This window comes from Gymnoscopelus microlampas, assembly GCF_963454915.1.
Source record: "Gymnoscopelus microlampas genome assembly, chromosome: 21".
Lineage (NCBI taxonomy): Eukaryota > Metazoa > Chordata > Actinopteri > Myctophiformes > Myctophidae > Gymnoscopelus > Gymnoscopelus microlampas.
The window spans coordinates 37,411,237-37,430,863 of NC_139958.1; the positions used below are offsets into that span (position 1 = coordinate 37,411,237).

A 19,627-nucleotide genomic window follows, 5' to 3' on the forward strand; every position below is an offset into this window, starting at 1 on the left:
ATTGCGTGTGTGTTGCAATGGTTCTTCAGTGGGCTTTGAAGAGACAGCAGCAGTTGGAGAGCAGTGTTGCCATGTCGGCTTAAAGCGACTTTGGGCTTCTTTCTCTGTAAAATTGCTTGTAAAAATTGATAGTCGCGCGTTGCGGAACTTGCGGTTTAATGGGCTTGTTTCGAAACTAAAGTGCACTTGCTTATTTAGGCTTGCTTCCAAATGCCTCCAAAGCTGCCAGTAAAAGCACTCAAACTATTAACCTCATAATATGATTTGTGTGCATGGATCTCATCTTAAACAAGCTCGGTGCTTAATGAGTCTTCCAGTTTAGTAGACCTTGTGAATTTGTACTTCCATGTACTGTTGTTCTCATGTCTTACTAAATAAAGTACACCAATCAATCAATCAATCATAAATGCAATCTTATACTGTTCCTGTTCTTTAAATTGTGTCATATTGAGTGATCTTGGTTTTTCTCCCATTGTTAATAAGTGAATAATGCATATAACAGCCTTTTCCATTGTTCAAGTTCTAGTTCAATATTTATTATGAATTATGAAGTTTCTTACAGATTCAAGATAACATTTTTTTAAATCATCAATCAAACTTCAAAGCACATCAAACTATATATATATATATATATATATATATATATATATATATATATATATATATATATATATATATATATATATATATATATATATATATATATATATACAACTATCCTTGCACACAACTCCACCCTACCAGCTGCGTAAGATGATATCTGACATGAATAAATAATCAAACAAATAAATAAACAAAAGGGGGAAAAGTCGGAAACTACGTCAAAACAAAGCGACGATTTCATAATCCAGAAATCTACACACGTCATCACAAGGCGACAGAAGAAGAAGAAAGAGAGAGAGAGGAAGAAGAGCAACATGGCTGCAAGGTTACTGCTCCGCTCAGCTTACCGGGCTGCGACGACCTGTCGCCGGGCCCCGATGGCCCCGATCCCCGCCCTGACCCGCTCCATGGCGGCTGGAGGAGGTGAGACATCACTCACAACCACACAGAAGGTCCAAAAACAACAACAAACGTCTTAAAGCTTTGGATTTGAGCAAAGAGGTCAAAGAGTCTGCCCTGATCCGATCGGGGGGAAACAACTAAACAATGATCTCTTATCTTTATTGGACTGTTCTATTCATAATATATAGAAGTTATATTAATTTAAGACTGCATTTCTGTGTGGTGTGTATAGACAGTCCCCAGTTATGCTGAATTATGTTGACTTTGGCCCCGGATTACTGTTAATTCTAATGCCCTAGACTGGTTGATTCCATGCCGTACAGTTACGTGAGACATGTCATGCAATGTATGGCATATCAGGGCTAAATGAATCCTAACGAACTGCTAGTGAAGCCAAGCTCAACATTATTTTGAACATCATGTTCCCTTTCACAGCTTCAAGTTTGACAGGGAAAATCTAAGCTCAAACTGAAAGCATTCATAGAAATAAAATAGAATAACATTAAGATAGTCAAATACTATTTGTATGATTGTTATGTGTTGTCTTTTTGCTTTATTTTTGTTTGTTGTTTTATTATAGACATTTACTACAATTGCCATATTGTTGTGTTATATACCTGAAAATGCCAAATAAATATATTGTTTAAAAAAAAAAAAAAGATAGTCAAATACTATTATTTTGATTATTATTATTATTATCATCATCAGGTTACAAGGTTATTATTGTTATTATTATTATTATTATTATTATATTTGACATTATTATATTCTGTGTCCGGGTGATAGAGCACTCGCCTTTTTGGACCACAAGGTTCTGGGTTCGATCCCTGGCATCGCCAACTCGGCGTATGAGAAGCACAGGTTGGGTAATTAAGATGTGCATAGGTCATCAGTGTTGCACTCCACCTCAGCAATCCGTCTCCCAGGGGTCTAGCGCAGTGGTTCTCAAACTTTTTCGTGCCAAGGACCTCCAAATTGATATGTATGTGGCCGCAGACCCCCACCCGAAAATATGTTGTGCCAGGGACCCCCAGAAGCAAAGATTTGTGTTAAAAATGTTCGCCTTTTTAGAAAAAAGATTCAAAGATTTGCACACATTTTCCAGATTTTTCAAAAATAGCAGATCTACAAGCTTGTAGCGCAGCACTTGGTGTCACGCCACAAGCTTGTAGATTAAAGATTAAAAACAAAACAAAAATACAGCATAGCACAATAAAGCCCTGAGGCTTATTGCCATTGTGTTCCTTTTGTAGAAGGGCCAGATGGGCAGCTTTGTTAATATCTATGACTATGAGATTAGAAGTCAATGCATTGATTGTGCTTTCAGACCATATTTGTCAACACTATTTTTAGTTAGACACATCATTGACATAGCACATGCATAAACATTAACATAATTGTAGTTTAACATTTATGTCATGGTCCAAATGAGTTTCTGACCACAGAAATAGAGGTCAGACATGAAAATGATTACCAAAACATTTGCTTGATTGATTGTGAGATTAGATCAGGGCAGGGATTCTCAAAAGTTAGGTGATTTAGGGTCAGTTTGGGGACTGGGGACCCTGCATTGGACAATACTCAAGGCTTCAAAATGCCACTCAAAAGACTCAAGGACGGGGTGCCTGCTGGCCTAGCGGTCCAGGCACATACCACACATGCTGGTAATCCAGCTTGACAGCGTGTCGCGGGTTTGACTCCCGATCCCGACGACCTTTGCTGTCCCCCCCCCCCATCTCTCCCCATTTCCTGTCAGCCCACTATCCTATCAATATAGGCAGAAAAAGCCCCAAAAGAATCATTGAAAAAAAGACTCAAGGACAAGGTCACTATGTCATCAACTATGTCCATCATTTTTACATTTTGTTGAAAACACACTGTTGAGCATTCAAGCCTCTTTTAACTGTTCACATTTTTTCTTGGGTTTTAACCTCTAACCTAGATTAGATGGTATTAATCTTTTCTACAAAATTAGCTGACTGTTCACTGGATAAAACACACTGGTGCCCATTCTGCCCAATAGGAACATGCTCTGTTAGAGCTATCAAATTGTAAGTGTGTTTATAAATAGATTTTTCTTATTCTAGATTAGAATTTCTCAAAGCAACACAAATCTACCCGACAAAGCAAAGTACACTATTGCTTGTTGCTCCCAAATTGGTGGGTGGAGCAGTGTAATCCAATGGTAATTTGACCATTTTGCTCACTTTTATTATAGTGGTTAAACAGTGTTTGCAATTAGGTTTAACATGACATTTTGCTTTTGTTTGATTGATAGGAATTCCAACTGATGAGGAGCAAGCCACTGGCATGGAGAAGATCATCATGAATGCCATGAAGGAGGGCACGGTATGGCACTCTCAGAGTTATGGGGGGTTAAATTAATTGAGGAATGGGTATTTATTGCCTATTAGGTTTTAATAAGGGTGATAACCACACACACACACACACACACACACACACACACACACACACACACACACACACACCTCACACTCGTGTCTCCCTCTTGTGGTGCTGGGAATCAAATGCCACAACTAGAACATGATTTTCAGTAGTGTGCAGACTTCCACCAGGGAGGCAGCTTGTCATAGCGGTGTTGAAGCGCCTTGCACGGTGCCATGCTCCTTGTTGGGACATGGCTCAGTTTCATATTTTTACAATAAAACACGATTTCATTGTGGTTCAAAGTACTAAGTTGCATAGTAATAGTATTGTATGTATTACTTTAGTTAATGTGAAAAGTGTACCCTGTCATAATTATTTATTTACTTAAACTGGGAATAGCATTTTATTGAATGCACATTTCTTTCTCATTGTGTGTGTAATCTGTGTGCGTTTTATGTTTTTTTACTTTATCCTACCCGTGTTTCAACCTTCCTCCTGTCGCTGCTATGACACCTGAATTTCCCTCCGGGGATCAATACAGGTTTATCTTAACCTGTGGTCATTTCTGTTGTAATCATTTTTTAATGTTGTGTTGGTTAGCCAGAAAAAAAATAATGTTAACAAAATCTTTCTGCGACAGGATCCATACAATATGTTCAGGCCAAAGGAGTATGCTGGTTCCAAGACTGACCCCCATCTTGTGCCCTCCATCACAAACAAGAGGATTGTGGGATGCGTTTGTAAGTCACTTTTCTTGTTCTCTTGGACAACTTGACTTAACCACTTAAGCCCTATGTAATTTGTGAATTAATAAAAATGGTGATCTGGAAGTGTCAGGAGTTTTAAGCCATGCGTTTGTGCTGTGTGGCTGGTGATATGATAGTCAAGGAGACCATTATAGACCGTTATATAACAGCTACCAGCTAAAAATAAAGGGAAGGTCATTGATTGTGTTCACATCTGTCTGGAGTTTTAAAACACATATGAACAGCGACTGGAGATATTACCACAAGCTGCCAACGCATGCTGTGTCTTCTGTCAAGACAAGACTGGGTCCAAATCATCCTCCTTTTTCTTTAAAAGGAAACATTTCGCTGATTTTATTTTCTCCAACCTAAATCCCATTCTGATGCGAGGAGATGAATATTATTGTGTGGCAAAGAATACCACGTCTTCCGTGTATTTCTCCTCGAAATGTTGACATCACAAAACAATTACTTCAAACGTGAACGTGTCATTTCACGTCAATGGTTGTACGGAATGTACGTCGGCTCACGTAGATAACAGCCTTGTTTAAACTATGACCCAATGTGGCAGTAGATGAAATTGACTGTTTTCAATGTATTTCAAATATTTGTTATTGTGAAGCACAGGATAGGATTATACATTTCTGTTCATATAGTACATGGATTGCTTCTCATGCCCCCGGAAGCAGTCCACCCATTGTGTGAATGTATAAGATGGTTGTAAAGAAATCGTGTTTTTGCCCATACTGTATCAATAGTTTTAAAATCATCATAGTGTTGATGTTTCAAGCTGCATTCTCTAAACTGATAAGAGCATGTACAATGTAGATCAAACTATTTCTTTGTGTTCAGACTCATGTTCTTGTCTTGTGTATGTCCCTTTGTCTGGTACCTGATTAATTTGGTTTCGTTTTGAATGTGCATGTTCTTGACTTGAAATCTTTCCTGAATCTTTGCCTCTGATGATGTGCCCATGCAGAATAGAGACACTAGGGCTCATGTGGCGAACGAACTACAGAGATGACTGTATCTTATGGAACTCTTGTTCTCGTCTGTTTCTCACCGCGACTTATTTTTCTCTCTAGGCGAGGAAGACAACACATGTGTGGTGTGGTTCTGGCTTCACGAGGGCGAGGCCCAGCGCTGCCCATCCTGCGGTGCCCACTATCAACTCGTGGGGCACGAGCTTCCGCATTAAGTTATAAATGTACTTGTATAATGATAGCTACACCTCTACACCTCAACTAAACAATGTTACATTCTCTCTGAAAGATTCCACGAGCTACCTTTTAGAATGACTAGAAGAAAGATTAGACAGATGTCTCAGAATCTGCAGATTCTATAGGACGAGTACAGGGTATTTCATACCTCAATAGCCATATATCTCAGTAGTAAGGCAATATACAATATGACTACGGGTTCACACTTACTTTATATTATGTAAGTATAGCACAACAGTGAAAGCTAAACATACTTCAAAACCCAGCACATTACAGGTCAAGTACGCTCTTATTTTAAACGTTTAGTCTCAGTGCTGTCCAATTCAGTCTCTGCGGTGCGCCTAGACTGAACTGGTCTAGCGGAATACCTCGAGTATCTATTGTTGGTAACATTTTTACAACATCTGCTCTCGTGCTTTGAGTCTCTGTCTGATCTTGTCTTTGAATTGTTCTATCTTATCTTGATATATTGGGTAACCTCACCAGTCTTTGTTTTACATTGTCGATTTTGTTTTAACCCTCAAGATGGTTGTGGGACTCAATCTTTTATTTCAAACATTTCCATTAACATGCAGTTTACATTGATACATGTACTGTATATAGGTCCATTTACAACTCCTTTTGAACCGACAGGTCCATTTACGACTCCTTTTAAACCAATAAAGTCTTTCACTCTTACTTGACAGCTGTGGATGTCTTTTACTATATTCTTCCCAAGTACATTCTGGCAAGTGAGAAACAATTCTATTTCCCGCCAAGCTGGATATAGAAGTGACCAGTTTTTATCGTAATGATGCATATTAAATGTATATGTAACTCAAGCGTACTGTACTCAAAATTGAACATATTGTTGGTTAATCCAGGAGTACAATATGATTATTTTTATATAAAGTAAATATGGAGTGTAATTTTGTTATATATATATATATATATATGTTACAGTACAATTGAAAAAAGAGTGCTTGTTTTCTTCGAGTTCACCTCCCGCGCTGCAGGGCAGGGCCCCCCTATCAAAAAAAGGAAATGACGTCTCAGAGGTACCGAGACTAGGTTGGAAGATGATTTACGATTCTGTCCCTATCGGTACATAACTCGGACGGCGCTGAGTCGACTGAAGCTGACTTTGCAACGCTCGGCACGGCGTCTCACTTGCCTAAGCTCGCTCGGCGGTGCCTCGTGGCTCAAGTCACCTTCAGGCGGCGCGCCTCTGTCGGTAAAACCGAGTACACCTTTTTTAATCTGACTGGTTTTCCAATCATACTGTGACAGATAGCAACAATAATTGTTTTAGAATCGGCCTCGGGTCTAAATGGGATAATCCATGTAATGATTAAAATTTAAAATAAAAAAAATAAAAAAATTGGGGGGGGATAATATGGAGAAGGGTCTTTTTACTTACTTTACTTATTTATATTCTATCCAATACTGTTCTTATTGTGTTGTGTTCAGTTTTGTGAACCTTGCCACACTAGCATTTTGCTGCTTATACCTGTATCAATAGTGACAAATACATTCTCTTGATTCTTGAGATCTTCTTTTACACAAATTGGAGGTTTTAATGGAGGCCTGGAATTTCATCATTTTAGGGGCAAGGCCACTTGGCCTTTGGTGTTGTCCATTTTTTGGGGGCACAAAATGCCAGGGCAGGAAGGCCATCAAATAAAACAAGATTTTAGTTTGTGCATGTAGGTGGTATATGAAACTGGAGCTAGCAGCTGTGTCTGCGGGGGTGTAGAAGACAGCATGAGAGGAGAGGATGTGGTCACAGAGTAGCCTGTAGGTCATGTTTAGAACCGATAAATGGCTGACCTTCTACCTAACCATAACCCTATTTGCTTTAATTGCAAAGACAACTTCCTCTCTGCAACCACCGTCTCCGGAGGTCTCTGTACAAACATAAACTGAACAGAGAGAATTATTTAAGTCAACTGTACATGCGACATGAGCATCTGCAGTATGTATGTAAGGAGTTATTGTGTCATATCAGCAGTTGTTACTCATAATCTGGTGAACTAAAATGTGTGCAGACACAAAACTCGAAAGTCTTAATGAGCATGTTTAGGAGTTTATGAGTCTGTTGAAATATCATATATTTTGGACTGTTGCTGTCTGTTGTGTGTCTCTGTGGTGATCTTGTGACTGACACCACTGAGTCAGATGCTTTCCTGTCCACGAGACCACTTCTGTAAGTTAGACATACTTCTGTCTTTTTTATGTTTTCACGGTCAGTTTCCTCTCATAGTGCAAACCAGCAGGTAGTGTCTAAATATGAGATAGTTCATACGCCTGTGCAGTACATGACTGGTTTGCAGTATCATGCTGGAGTCCTTTAGTTTGTATTTATTTCATTCTTTATTAATTTGATGTTAATTTGGACAAATATAAGATCATTTAAATGCCCAGGCAAAATTGTGTTTGCAGTCTACTCTGTTCACAAACAATAAAAACAGCAGCTATAGCCAACAAGTTACAGTAGCATATTCATCATGATTAGAGAAGATACAAAATAAAAAAATAACAACAGTATTGTATTTGCAAGCATCGAGGGAGTCCCATTTGATATTGCCGATTCTCTCTGACCAACCAGTAGTTGGAAGCTTATACATCTCATATTTGGTATCGCCTCAGCCAACTTAGAACCTTGATGGGGAAACTCCCGAAAAAGAACCAGGAAGCAGGTACCAGGTTACTTGGCCCAATGGTAAAGCAAAAAAGGACGTAACCAATAAATCACACAGTATCGGTTAAGAAGAGTCCTATGTATTCTTCCCCAGTGTCACAAGGTGTAGCTTACATAACAGTATTGGTGGGTCAGACAGGTCGGAAGGTCAGACAGTATAGTACACAATCAACAGTATCCCATATTGTACACCAGTGTCTTCCCAGAGTCCTCACTCTCCTCTATTTGATTAGCAGGTACTGCTGTCTGTATTCGCAGACGCATAGGATTTGTTATTCCTGGAGTATTTCGCCACAGACTCCATCCTCTCCGCAGTTCTCCTGCTCCTACAAAGCAGTGTGTTCTTCACATGCTTTCTGAAGTCATCTTCCACAAAGTAATAAATAAAGGGGTCTAGACAACTGTTAAGGCTGGCCAAACACAGAGTGGTGATGTAGAAACCATATCCATTATTTATCTCTCCAATGCTCAGCAGATAGTAATGAATCACCAACATTATGTTACTGGGGATGAAACACACCAGGAATGTCACCAGTACTGTCACAATCAACACCAAAGCTTTGCGATGGTTCTTTGCTGCTGTGCTGTCTACCATGTTATTGTCCAGGTAACAGAACAGAAGAACATTGGCTACAACAATCACTATGCAAGGAATAAGAAACGCAACGGTGGCCATTAACATGAAGTAGTAATAAGGGTACTTGACAGAAGCGAAAGGGTAATTTATGTCCCATATGGCACTGACATCATGGCAGGTGGTAATATTGAGGTCTTTGATTCTAAATGTGTGATCATACTGGTATAGAGGAATGGTGGTGGTCCAGATGAAAACCCAAATGGACACACAGACACCAATTGCCACTTTGTTATTCCACCTCTGGGCAGAAAAAGGGTAAGCAATAAGCCAGCACCTCTGTACACTGAGACAGGCAATGAAGAGGATGGAGCAGTACATGTTCCCATAGAAGAATCCCACCAAGACTTTGCACAGCCCCTCTCCATAGATCCAGTCATTTCCATTAAAGTGGTAAGCAATCTTTAGGGGGATCCAGATGACAAAAAGCACGTCAGACAGAGCCAGGTTGGCCATGTAGATCGCTGATGGATGCTTCTCCTTGGTCCTGAACAGAAACACCCACAAAGCCATGACGTTGGCAGGCAGTCCCACAACAAACACTATGATGTAGAGGATGGGGAGGAAGATGGTTGTCAGATGACTCTTCAGTGTGTCAGCTGTTGCTTTATCCACACAAACTAGGCCCTGGGGATCCACAATCCCGAAGAAACCACGTCCCTGTTTTACTTCAATTAAGAAGACATACATAAAAGTCAGTTCTTACAGTGATAACTTACAAGAATGCAACCACAACTCAAATGTCTTTAAGTAATTACCAGGTGCACACAGTTCATAAGAGTTATTTCTTTCGGCATGCAGCCTTGCCGAAATTCCTTTGGGTAAAAGGTTTTGTCTCTGTCTCAATTATGGTCTCTCTTGTGGTTTAAAGCTCTCATACTCCTAAACAAATGTATTTATTTTAGTTTTGAATTAGTTTTACCAATGCCACACAGACACTCCATTACTAAATATTCACTCTACTGTAACAAGTGTGCCAGGTTAAGTAATGGCTCTTTTCCACTACAAGAACTAAGCAATGTGCCATGTGTAATGTACTTCATACTGTAGGTTCTACATTTCTTTCCATACGCTATAGCCTGGTTCTAGTTTGAGCCCTGCTCAGGAGGTTGTTACCCTGAGTTGTGGGAAACCGAAACTCAGAACTTATACTTTAATTTGTTTTCTAAAATAGAGAAAATAGCAGATCTACTAGCTCACTGTTTTCATTTTAATACACATACCTCCCCCTTCTGGGGTGATTCTGTTTATAATGAAAACATCAACATAAAACCATCACAGAACTTGATCAAAAAGAGCCATGCATCATTAATCGAGTGAGCCATCACTGGTACAGGTAAAGTAAAGTATTGTATGTGTATATGAGTATTTTAACATTTTCAACTGTTCTCTTATACTGTCATGTAAAATGTTTTCATGTAATGTTAATTATTTCTGTGTGGATCCCAGGAAGAGTAGCTGCTGCTAAGGTATAGGAGCTAATGGGGATCCATCTTCGGCAAAGATAACCTGATGAAGGTCTAACAGACCGAAACGCTGTTTCCCATTAACATTTTTATTTGCATTTGAAGACAGTGAGTGGGAGTTTATTTTTTTTCTTTTTGATCCAAATAAATTGAAATAAAAAATGTAAACAACTTCTGGACTTACCTGGACATATATTGGCTAATGCATTTGATGTAGAAATCCAGGTGAAAAACATCATAATTGACAATAGTTGTATTGAGGCCATGTCTGTGGTCCGTGTGTGTCTTCTCTTGTCACAAGCCAACGGAAGAAATGAAACCAACTAACCAACCAAAGCAACTTTGCCAATTCTGTGTGTGTGTGTGTGTGTGTGTGTGTGTGTGTGTGTGTGTGTGTGTGTGTGTGTGTGTGTGTGTGTGTGTGTGTGTGTGTGTGTGTGTGTGTGTGTGTGTACTGTACTGTACTGTACTGCAGCAAGAGGTAGCTGACTTCAATAGGGAAGTAAAACTGTGTTAAAAGTCACTGGAATGTTACAGAGAAAATAGATTCTAGTGACTCTACAGATAGCTGAGTGAGTACTGGATCAGATAAAGTTCCAAAACAACCTCACACAACAGTCCACTAGCAGTTACTGCTTTGTGTGTTGTCATACGTACTGAAGCTGATGCTCTGCTAATATTTCAAAGCACTAAAGGAAACCCTCATCCACTCCACCGTTCTCACGCTGCTGCACATCAGTGTGTTCTTGACATGATGAATTATTATGAGAAGATGTAGTAAACAAATGAGTCAACACCACAGATATAGAAGTGTGTGTGTGTGTGTGTGTGTGTGTGTGTGTGTGTGTGTGTGTGTGTGTGTGTGTGTGTGTGTGCGTGCGTGTGCGTGCGTGCGTGCGTGCGCGCGCGTGTGTGCGCACGCGCTGTTGCAAATGTTATATACTGTACTGCAGCAAGAGGTAGCTGACTTCATCATAGAGCACGACTGTGGATTGCTACTATATTATACTATACCACTATGCTGTATATTATCTTAACATTCTTATATTATACCAATATAGGCCTATATATACATATATACCTACATTATTGTATAACTATTATAATTGTGGGATCGCTAAAGCGATCACACTACTGTTATTGTGGACGGTGTTTTTTTGGCACCTAACTAGTCCTTCATACTTTTAGCTACAAACTCCGTTCCAATTCTTCAACGTTCGGCCTACTCAGGACATGTCGGCTATTATTCAAATTTTTGAAATAATTTGTACTTTTAGAGATATTGCACTTTTTACTTCTAAAAAATCCCCATTCATTTCAATGGGGAAATTCATCATCATCCTCAGTCCCCCTTTCACACCCATGTTAACTCTCATCTCTTCTCCTCTCATCGGCCACACGGCCGCTGTTGTTTTTTTTTCCAAAACTTTATTTTTTCAGATTTTTTTTTTTTCAAAAAAATTTTTTTTCAGATTTTGTTTTTCCGAACTTTTTTTTTTCCGAAATTTTTTTTTCCAAACATTTTTTTTTTCCAATTTTTTTTTTTTCCAAAAATTTTTTTTTTCAGATTTTTTTTTTCAGATTTTTATTTCCTAACTTTTTTTTTTCTTTCCAAATTCTTTTTTTTCTTATTTTTTTTTTCCTATTTTTTTTTTTACACTATTCAACACTGCCAACACTATACAAACTTTTAACACTAATACTTTAACACCTTGTCAAACCTTTCACACCTTTCAAACCTTTAGAACCTTTAGAACCTTTAACCTTTAGAACCTTTAGAACCATTCAAACCTTTAGAACCTTTCAAACCTTTAGAACCTTTCAAACCTTTCAAACCTTTCAAACCTTTCAAACCCTTCAAACCTTTCAAACTTTTCAAACCTTTCAAACCTATAACACTACTAACACTATCAATACTCAATACCTACAACATTCTTAGCGATCCCACACTGTTTCTTCAGGAACAGTACTTTCTAGTTCTATATATTATTCTATAACTATATTATATTATTATATACTATCTTACACAATTATATTTATTATTATAGTTATTGCGTATCTCCCTCTGTCGCTCACTCTCTCTCTCTCTTCTTACCCTACCCCTGACAGGGTCGAGGCAGATGGCCTCCCATCCTAGAGCCTTGGTCTGCCTGATGTTTCTTCCAGTAAAGGGGAAGAAATTTAATATGTAGACTATCTGCAGTGAACTAAATACATTATGGTATCCATGCTCAGCACCAATCAAAGTCACTGGATTGGTTTAAAGGTGTAGTGGGGACTCAGGGGCGTTAAGAATCCAGAATCTCAACAAAAGACACTGGTGTCTACTGTACATGACAAGAAAGAGACACTGGTGGTGTCTACATATTGACAAGAAGGGGAGAAAGTGATACAGTCAGCTGGAGCATTAAGGCCACTGTGGCCTCAGAGCATGCCATTCTTTTGAGGGGCACAAGGCCAAACTGAGGGGCAATGACGGCCATGGCCTTCGTGGCCTCCATGAAATTCCTGCCCTGCTCATAACCCTTTATGGAGTTGCAGTAAGGAAATAATGGGACAGTTTTTGGGACAGAGAAATAAGTAGGAAATAAGTAGGTTGCAGTATCATGCTGGAGTCCTTTAGTTTGTATTTATTTCATTCTTTTAATTTGATGTTAATTTGGACAAATATAAGATAATTTAAATGCCCAGGAAAAAAATTGTTTGGAGTCTACTCTGTTCACAAACAATGAAAACAGCAGCTATAGCCAACAAGTTATGTAGCATATTCATCATGATTAGAGAAGATACAAAATAAAACAATAACAACAGTATTGTATTTGCAAGCATCGAGGGAGTCCCATCATGAGTCTGTCATGAATTTGATATTGCCGATTCTCTCTGACCAACCAGTAGTCTGCAGCGTATACATCTCATGTTTGGTATCGCCTCAGCCAACTTAGAACCTTGATGGGGGAACTCCTGAAAAATAACCAGGAAGCAGGTACCAGGTTACTTGGCCTAATGGTAAAGCAAAAAAGGATGTAACCAATAAATCACACAGTATCGGTTACGAAGAGTCCTATGTATTCTTCCCCAGTGTCACAAGGTGTAGCTTACATAACAGTATTGGTGGGTCAGACAGGTCGGAAGGTCAGACAGACAGTACACAATCAACAGTATCCCATATTGTACACCAGTGTCTTCCCAGAGTCCTCACTCTCCTCTGTTTGATTAGCAGGTACTGCTGTCTGTATTCGCAGACACATAGGATTTGTTATTCCTGGAGTATTTCGCCACAGACTCCTTCCTCTCCGCAGTTCTCCTGCTCCTACAAAGCAGTGTGTTCTTCACATGCTTTCTGAAGTCATCTTCCACAAAGTAATAAATAAAGGGGTCTAGACAACTGTTAAGGCTGGCCAAACACAGAGTGGTGATGTAGAAACCATATCCATTATTTATCTCCCCAATGCTCAGCAGATAGTAATGCATCACCAGCATTATGTTACTGGGGATGAAACACACCAGGAATGTCACCAGTACTGTCACAATCAACACCAAAGCTTTGCGACGGTTCTTTGCTGCTGTGCTGTCTACCATGTTATTGTCCAGGTAACGGAACAGAAGAACATTGGCTACAACAATCACTATGCAAGGAATAAGAAACGCAACGGTGGCCATTAACATGAAGTAGTAATAAGGGTACTTGACAGAAGCGAATGTGTCCTTTAAGTCCTTTATGGCATTAACATCATGGCAGGTGGTAATATTGAGGTCTATGACCCTAAATGTGTGATCATACTGGTATAGAGGAATGGTGGTGGTCCAGATGAAAACCCAGATGGACACACAGACACCAATTGCCACTTTGTTATTCCACCTCTGGGCAGAAAATGGGTAAGCGATAAGCCAGCACCTCTGTACACTGAGACAGGCAATGAAGAGGATGGAGCAGTACATGTTCCCATAGAAGAACCCCACCAAGACTTTGCACAGCCCCTCTCCATAGATCCAGTCATTTCCATTAAAGTGGTAAGCGATCTTTAGGGGGATCCAGATGACAAAAAGCACGTCAGACAGAGCCAGGTTGGCCATGTAGATCGCTGATGGATGCTTCTCCTTGGTCCTGAACAGAAACACCCACAAAGCCATGACGTTGGCAGGCAGTCCCACAGCAAACACTATGATGTAGAGGATGGGGAGGAAGATGGTGGTCAGATGACTCTTCAGTGTGTCAGCTGTTGCTTTTTCGACACGAACTAGGACCTGGATAAACGGAGTTTCAGCTGTTGCATTATTCACACAAACTAGGCCCTGGTCCTGGTCCTGGGGATCCACCACACGCCCGATGAAACCACGTCCCTGTTTTCTTACTGTTACTTCAATTAAGCAGACATACATAAAAGTCAGTTTTTACAGTGATAACTTACAAGAATGCAACTACTTTGAGTAATACATTTACCGGGTGCACACAGTTCATAAGAGTTATTTTTTTCGGCACGCAGCCTTGCTGAAATGCTTTCCTTTGGGTAAAAGTAAAAGTGTTTTTAACTAGTTTTCCCAATGCCACACAGACACTCCATTTCTAAATATTTACTCTACTGTAACAAGTGTGCCAGGTTAAGTAATGGCTCTTTTCCTCTACAAGATATGCATGTGCCATGTGTAATGTATTTCACAGGTTCTGCATTTCTTTCCATACGCTACAGCCTGGTTCTAGTTTGAGCCCTGCTCAGGAGGTTGTTAACCTGAGTTGTGGGAAACCGAAACTCAGAACTTATACTTTAATTTGTTTTCTGAAATAGAGAAAATAGCAGATCTACTATCTACTACTATTTTCATTTATTTTATTATATATACCTCCCCCTTCTGGGGTGATTCTGTTTATAATGGAAACAGAAAACCTTCACAGAACTTCACAGGTTCTGGGCCTTTGTGGTCAAAAAGAGCCATCATTAATCGAATGAACCATCACTGGTACATGTACAGTAAAGTATTGTATGTGTATATGTGTATTTTAAGTTTTTAACTGTTCTCTTATACTGTCATGTAAAATGTAAAATGTTTTCACGTTATGTAATGTATTTTATTTCTGTGTGGACCCCAGGAAGAGTAGCTGCTAAGGTAGGACTAATGGGGAGACAAATAAATCTAAAGCAAGTCTCTTGCACACCTACGTACCTATGCCAAACGCACTGAAAAAGAAATTCAAATGCAAATAAAAAGTTTTAATGGGAAATATGTTTCCCATTAAAAAGAAAATTGCATTTGAAGACAGTGAGCGGGAGTTTCTTCTTTTTCTTTTCGATCCAAATAAATCTAAATATATTTTTTTAAAGAACTTCTGGCCTTACCTTGACTTGCCGTGCTTGTATTGGCTAATGCATTTGATATAGAAATCCAGATGAAAAACATCATAATTGACAATAGTTGTATTGAGGCCATGGCTGTGGCCCGTGTGTGTCTTCTCTTGTCACAAGACAACGGTAGAAATGAGACCAACTAACCAACCACAGCAACTTTGCTCAATTCTCTTAGTGTGGGTGTGTGTGTGTGTGTGTGTGTGTGTGTGTGTGTGTGTGTGTGTGTGTGTGTGTGTGTGTGTGTGTGTGTGTGTGTGTGTGTGTGCGTGTGTGTGTGTGCGCGCGCGAGCGCACGCGCTGTTGCAGACGTTATATACTGCACTGCAGCAAGAGCTAGCTGACTTCATTAGGGAAGTAAAACTGTGTTAAAAAGAGATAAGAAAGCACCTCTCCTCCGCTCTCCCTCTCCACCTCCCCCCCTTCCCCTCCCCTCTTCCTTACATCCCCTTCCTCTCTCTTCTCCTCCTCCCCTTGGTTGTGTGGGTTCATGTCCCATTGGTGCAATTGTAATTAACACTGTACGGACTCACGCTCCAGTAAGGCCTGCCACTAACTCCACATCCGGGGACCCGCTCCCCAGAGTATTTTGTGTCTCCCACTTCGCAGTTCCATGGACTTCGGACCCCCAGCTGTGGATCAAGAGTGTGACTGCGGACTGGGCCTCTCCATGGGGCACGACTATGGATTGCTACTATATTATACTATACCACTATACTGTATATTATGATAACATTCTTATAATATACCAATATAGGCCTACTATATAACATTATTGTTGTACTATATTATATTATTATATAATAACTTACACTATTATATTTATTATTATAGTTATTGCTACTACTTGTATCTCCCGCCTCTGTCTCTCCCTCTCTCCCTCTCTCTCTCTCTTCTCCCCCCCCCCCCCGATAGGGTCGAGGCAGATGGCCTCCCATCCTAGAGCCTCTGCCTGACGTTTCTTCCAGTTAAGGGGGAGTTTTTTGTTGCCACTGTCGTAAAATTGCTTGCTCAGGGTGAGACAATGTCGGGTCTCTGCTCTACATGTAAAGTGTCTTGAAAGAACTTGTTGTGATTTGACACTTTAATAAAATTTAAATGATTTGAATTGAATGAACGCAGAGTTCGATTGCTGTGAAAGTTCACACCCGCCTATTTTAGCGGCACCAGGAGACACTTTTGTTATGTTCACCATGCACAATAAAATACAACAAATCCAAAAACAACGTACAATACATTTGCACCAAAACATCCATATCAGTGACGAACTATGTAGATATCTATCCCCACCTAATGTCAATCACAACTAAACCCATCATCATGAAAAAAAAAGAATAATAATAATAATCCCTACGCCCTATAGTGCAGCCAAATTTGTCACACAGTGTCAAAACATAAATATACAAGCCAATATAATCAACACATCCCTTCCTCCACTCTATAACAGCAAACAATGTATTTTATTTTACATCCTCTTAAAGTATACAATATTTGAGCTTTGTTTGAGTTCCATATCCAGACCATTCCATAAATTTACCCCACAGATTGTGATACACAAGAAGTTTATTTAAGTTAAGCTCCCCTCTTAAATTATAACCCCCCTCTTTATCAACAAAACATATTCTGTATATTAAAATTATTTCTTGCTTTAAACATGATTTGAGCTGTTTTGTATTTAACCATATCCATTAACTTCAATTTATTTAACTGTAAAAACAGAGAGTTTGTATCTCTGTATATTGCCCATTATTCTATACATTGTTGCAGCCGCTAACCAGTGTTACCTTTGGTATCACCTCAGCTAACTTGAAACATTGATGGGGGCAAAGGACCTGGTTTGGAAAATCTAAAAAAGAAAAAAGGGTGCCATCTAGAGGGGGGCACCAAAATGTCACTCGCTTGCAATATCACTCGCTTGCATCACTGTGTGCATGGGTGAATTAACCTTGTGATACTGCTGCCCGGAACTGGGAGCTTGCTATGCAGCCTGGCTGTGCGCGCGAACAAGAGAGAAAGAGAGCGCAAAAGAGGAAAGGTGACTACCTCTCACAGTGCACACAGATGGGGTTGATGGTTTCTCTTTTGCAGAAGTTATCTATTATTGCTGTACCTACTTTTCCATCCCACGTTTTCAGCAAATGTAGTGTGACCAATCACACAGTATCTATTGTTATGAAGAGTCCTATTTATTCTTCCCCACTGTCACAAGGTGAATATATTGGTGGGTCAGGATAGGAAGTACAGGCAGTGCACAGTCGACAGTATACCATATCGCACACCAGTGTCTTCTCAGAGTCCTCACTCTCCTCTACAGCTCTCTGTATTCCCAGACCCAGACCCAGAGGATTTGTTATTCATGGGATGTTTCTCCACATACTCTATTCTCTCCACAGTTCTCCTGCTCCTACAAAGCAGTGTGTTCTTTACATGCTTTCTGAAGTCATCTGACACAAAGTAATAAATAAAGGGGTCTAGGCAACTGTTAAGGCTGGCCAAACACAGAGTGATGATGTAGAAACCATATCCATTATTAGTCTCCCCAATGCTCAACAGATAGTAATGAATCACCAGCATTATGTTACTGGGGATGAAACACACCAGGAATGTCACCAGTACTGTCACCATCAACACCAAAGTTTTGTGACGGTTCTTTGCTGCTGTTCTGTTTACATTACGTACCGTCTTCTTCTTCTTCTCCAGGTGCCATAACACAAGGACATAGGCCACAACAATTACTATGCAAGGAATAAGAAACACAACAGTGGCCATTAACATGAAGTAGTAATAAGGGTACTTGACAGAAGCGAATGTGTCCTTTAAGTCCTCTATGGCATTAACATCATGGCAGGTGGTAATATTGAGGTCTATGACTCTAACTGTGTGATCATACTGGTATAGAGGAATGGTGGTGGTCCAGATGAAAACCCAGATGGACACACAGACACCAAATGCCACTTTGTTGCTCCCGTTCTGCTCAGAAAAAGGGTCAACCACAACCCGGCACCTCTGTACACTCAGACAGGCAATGAAGACGATGGAGCAGTACATGTTCCCATAGAAGAATCCCACCAAGACTTTGCACAGCCTCTCTCCAAAGATCCAGTCATTTCCATTAAAGTGGTAAAAGATCTTCAGGGGGATCCAGATGACAAAAAGCACGTCAGACAGAGCCAGGTTGGCCATGTAGATCGCTGATGGATGCTTCTTCTTGGTCCTGAACAGATACACCCACAAAGCCATGGTGTTGGCAGGCAGGCCCACAACAAACACTATGATGTAGAGGATGGGGAGGAAGATGGTGGTCAGATGACTCTTCAGTGTGTCAGCTGTTGCTACTTCGACACGAACTAGGACCTGCATAAATGGAGTTTCAGCTGTTGCTTTATCCACAAAAACTAGGCCCTGGTCCTGGTCCTGGGGATCCACCACAAGCCCGATGAAACCACGTCCCTATTTTACTTCAATTAAGCAGACATACATTAAAGTCAGTTTTTACAGGAAACTCAGAACTTATACTTTCCGAAATCTAAGATCTAGATTTCGGACTCCTCCAAGCCAGGCGAGCTGTAGCATTATATTGGAAAAATATGGAGATACCAACACTAAGGATATGGCATAAGGAACTCATGAGTTGTATTGGACTGGAAAAATTAACATACATAACTAGGGGAAAACAAAATGAATTTGACCAACTGTGGGAAACATATATGAACGTTATGGATATTATTATTTGAGAGAGAAGGAAACTGAAAACTGAAAATTATTTTTTATTAATTTATCTATTTTATTTAAGAAAGTGTAAACAATGAGATCATTTTTGATTTTTTTTTGAATAGCAAGTACAAGGGGGTATATGTGTATGAATGTGTGTGAAAGCAGATGTCATGTATGTCACAAAAAAATCTATAAAAATCTATATAAAAAAAAAAAGAACTTATACTTTAATTTGTTTTCTAAAATAGAGAAAATAGCAGATCTACTAGCTCATTCATTTTTATTTATTCTATTACATATACCTCCCCCTTCTGGGGTGATTCTGTTTATATGGTCTGTGGTCAAAAAGAGCCATCATTAATCGAGTGAACCATCACTGGTGCAGGTACAGTTAAATATATATGTATTGTATATGTGTATATGTGTATTTTAAGT

General features: G+C 39.7%; 4 protein-coding genes across 5 annotated transcripts; 1 reads left to right on the top strand and 3 right to left on the bottom strand.

Annotated features, from left to right (window-relative positions):
* Positions 1 to 881: 881 nt before the first annotated feature.
* Positions 882 to 6,037, top strand: LOC311037695 (cytochrome c oxidase subunit 5B, mitochondrial-like). The gene is made up of 4 exons (XM_084046950.1): positions 882 to 1,026; positions 3,284 to 3,354; positions 4,034 to 4,133; positions 5,225 to 6,037. The coding sequence occupies exons 1-4, from the start codon at positions 918 to 920 to the stop codon at positions 5,335 to 5,337; spliced, it is 393 nt and encodes a 130-aa protein (XP_083903076.1). The 5' UTR covers positions 882 to 917; the 3' UTR covers positions 5,338 to 6,037.
* A 1,596-nt stretch (positions 6,038 to 7,633) lies between these two features.
* Positions 7,634 to 10,434, bottom strand: LOC311037453 (proteinase-activated receptor 2-like). Of its 2 annotated transcripts, none has more exons than XM_084046628.1 (2): positions 10,330 to 10,434; positions 7,634 to 9,341 (listed from the first exon to the last, which is right to left on the bottom strand). In XM_084046628.1, the coding sequence occupies exons 1-2, from the start codon at positions 10,403 to 10,405 to the stop codon at positions 8,269 to 8,271; spliced, it is 1,149 nt and encodes a 382-aa protein (XP_083902754.1). In that variant the 5' UTR covers positions 10,406 to 10,434; the 3' UTR covers positions 7,634 to 8,268. The 2 variants fall into 2 exon arrangements, with proteins under 2 accessions (XP_083902754.1, XP_083902753.1); XM_084046627.1 differs by having other exon boundaries at positions 10,324 to 10,433.
* A 2,440-nt stretch (positions 10,435 to 12,874) lies between these two features.
* Positions 12,875 to 14,519, bottom strand: LOC311037276 (proteinase-activated receptor 2-like; the record flags this gene model as incomplete). The annotated part of the gene is made up of 1 exon (XM_084046398.1): positions 12,875 to 14,519. One exon carries the CDS (start codon positions 14,517 to 14,519, stop codon positions 13,353 to 13,355), a length of 1,167 nt encoding a protein of 388 aa, XP_083902524.1. The 3' UTR covers positions 12,875 to 13,352.
* Positions 14,520 to 17,602: 3,083 nt separating this feature from the next.
* Positions 17,603 to 18,871, bottom strand: LOC311037722 (proteinase-activated receptor 2-like). Its single transcript, XM_084046993.1, has one exon. It carries the CDS (start codon positions 18,836 to 18,838, stop codon positions 17,777 to 17,779), a length of 1,062 nt encoding a protein of 353 aa, XP_083903119.1. The 5' UTR covers positions 18,839 to 18,871; the 3' UTR covers positions 17,603 to 17,776.
* Positions 18,872 to 19,627: the final 756 nt, after the last annotated feature.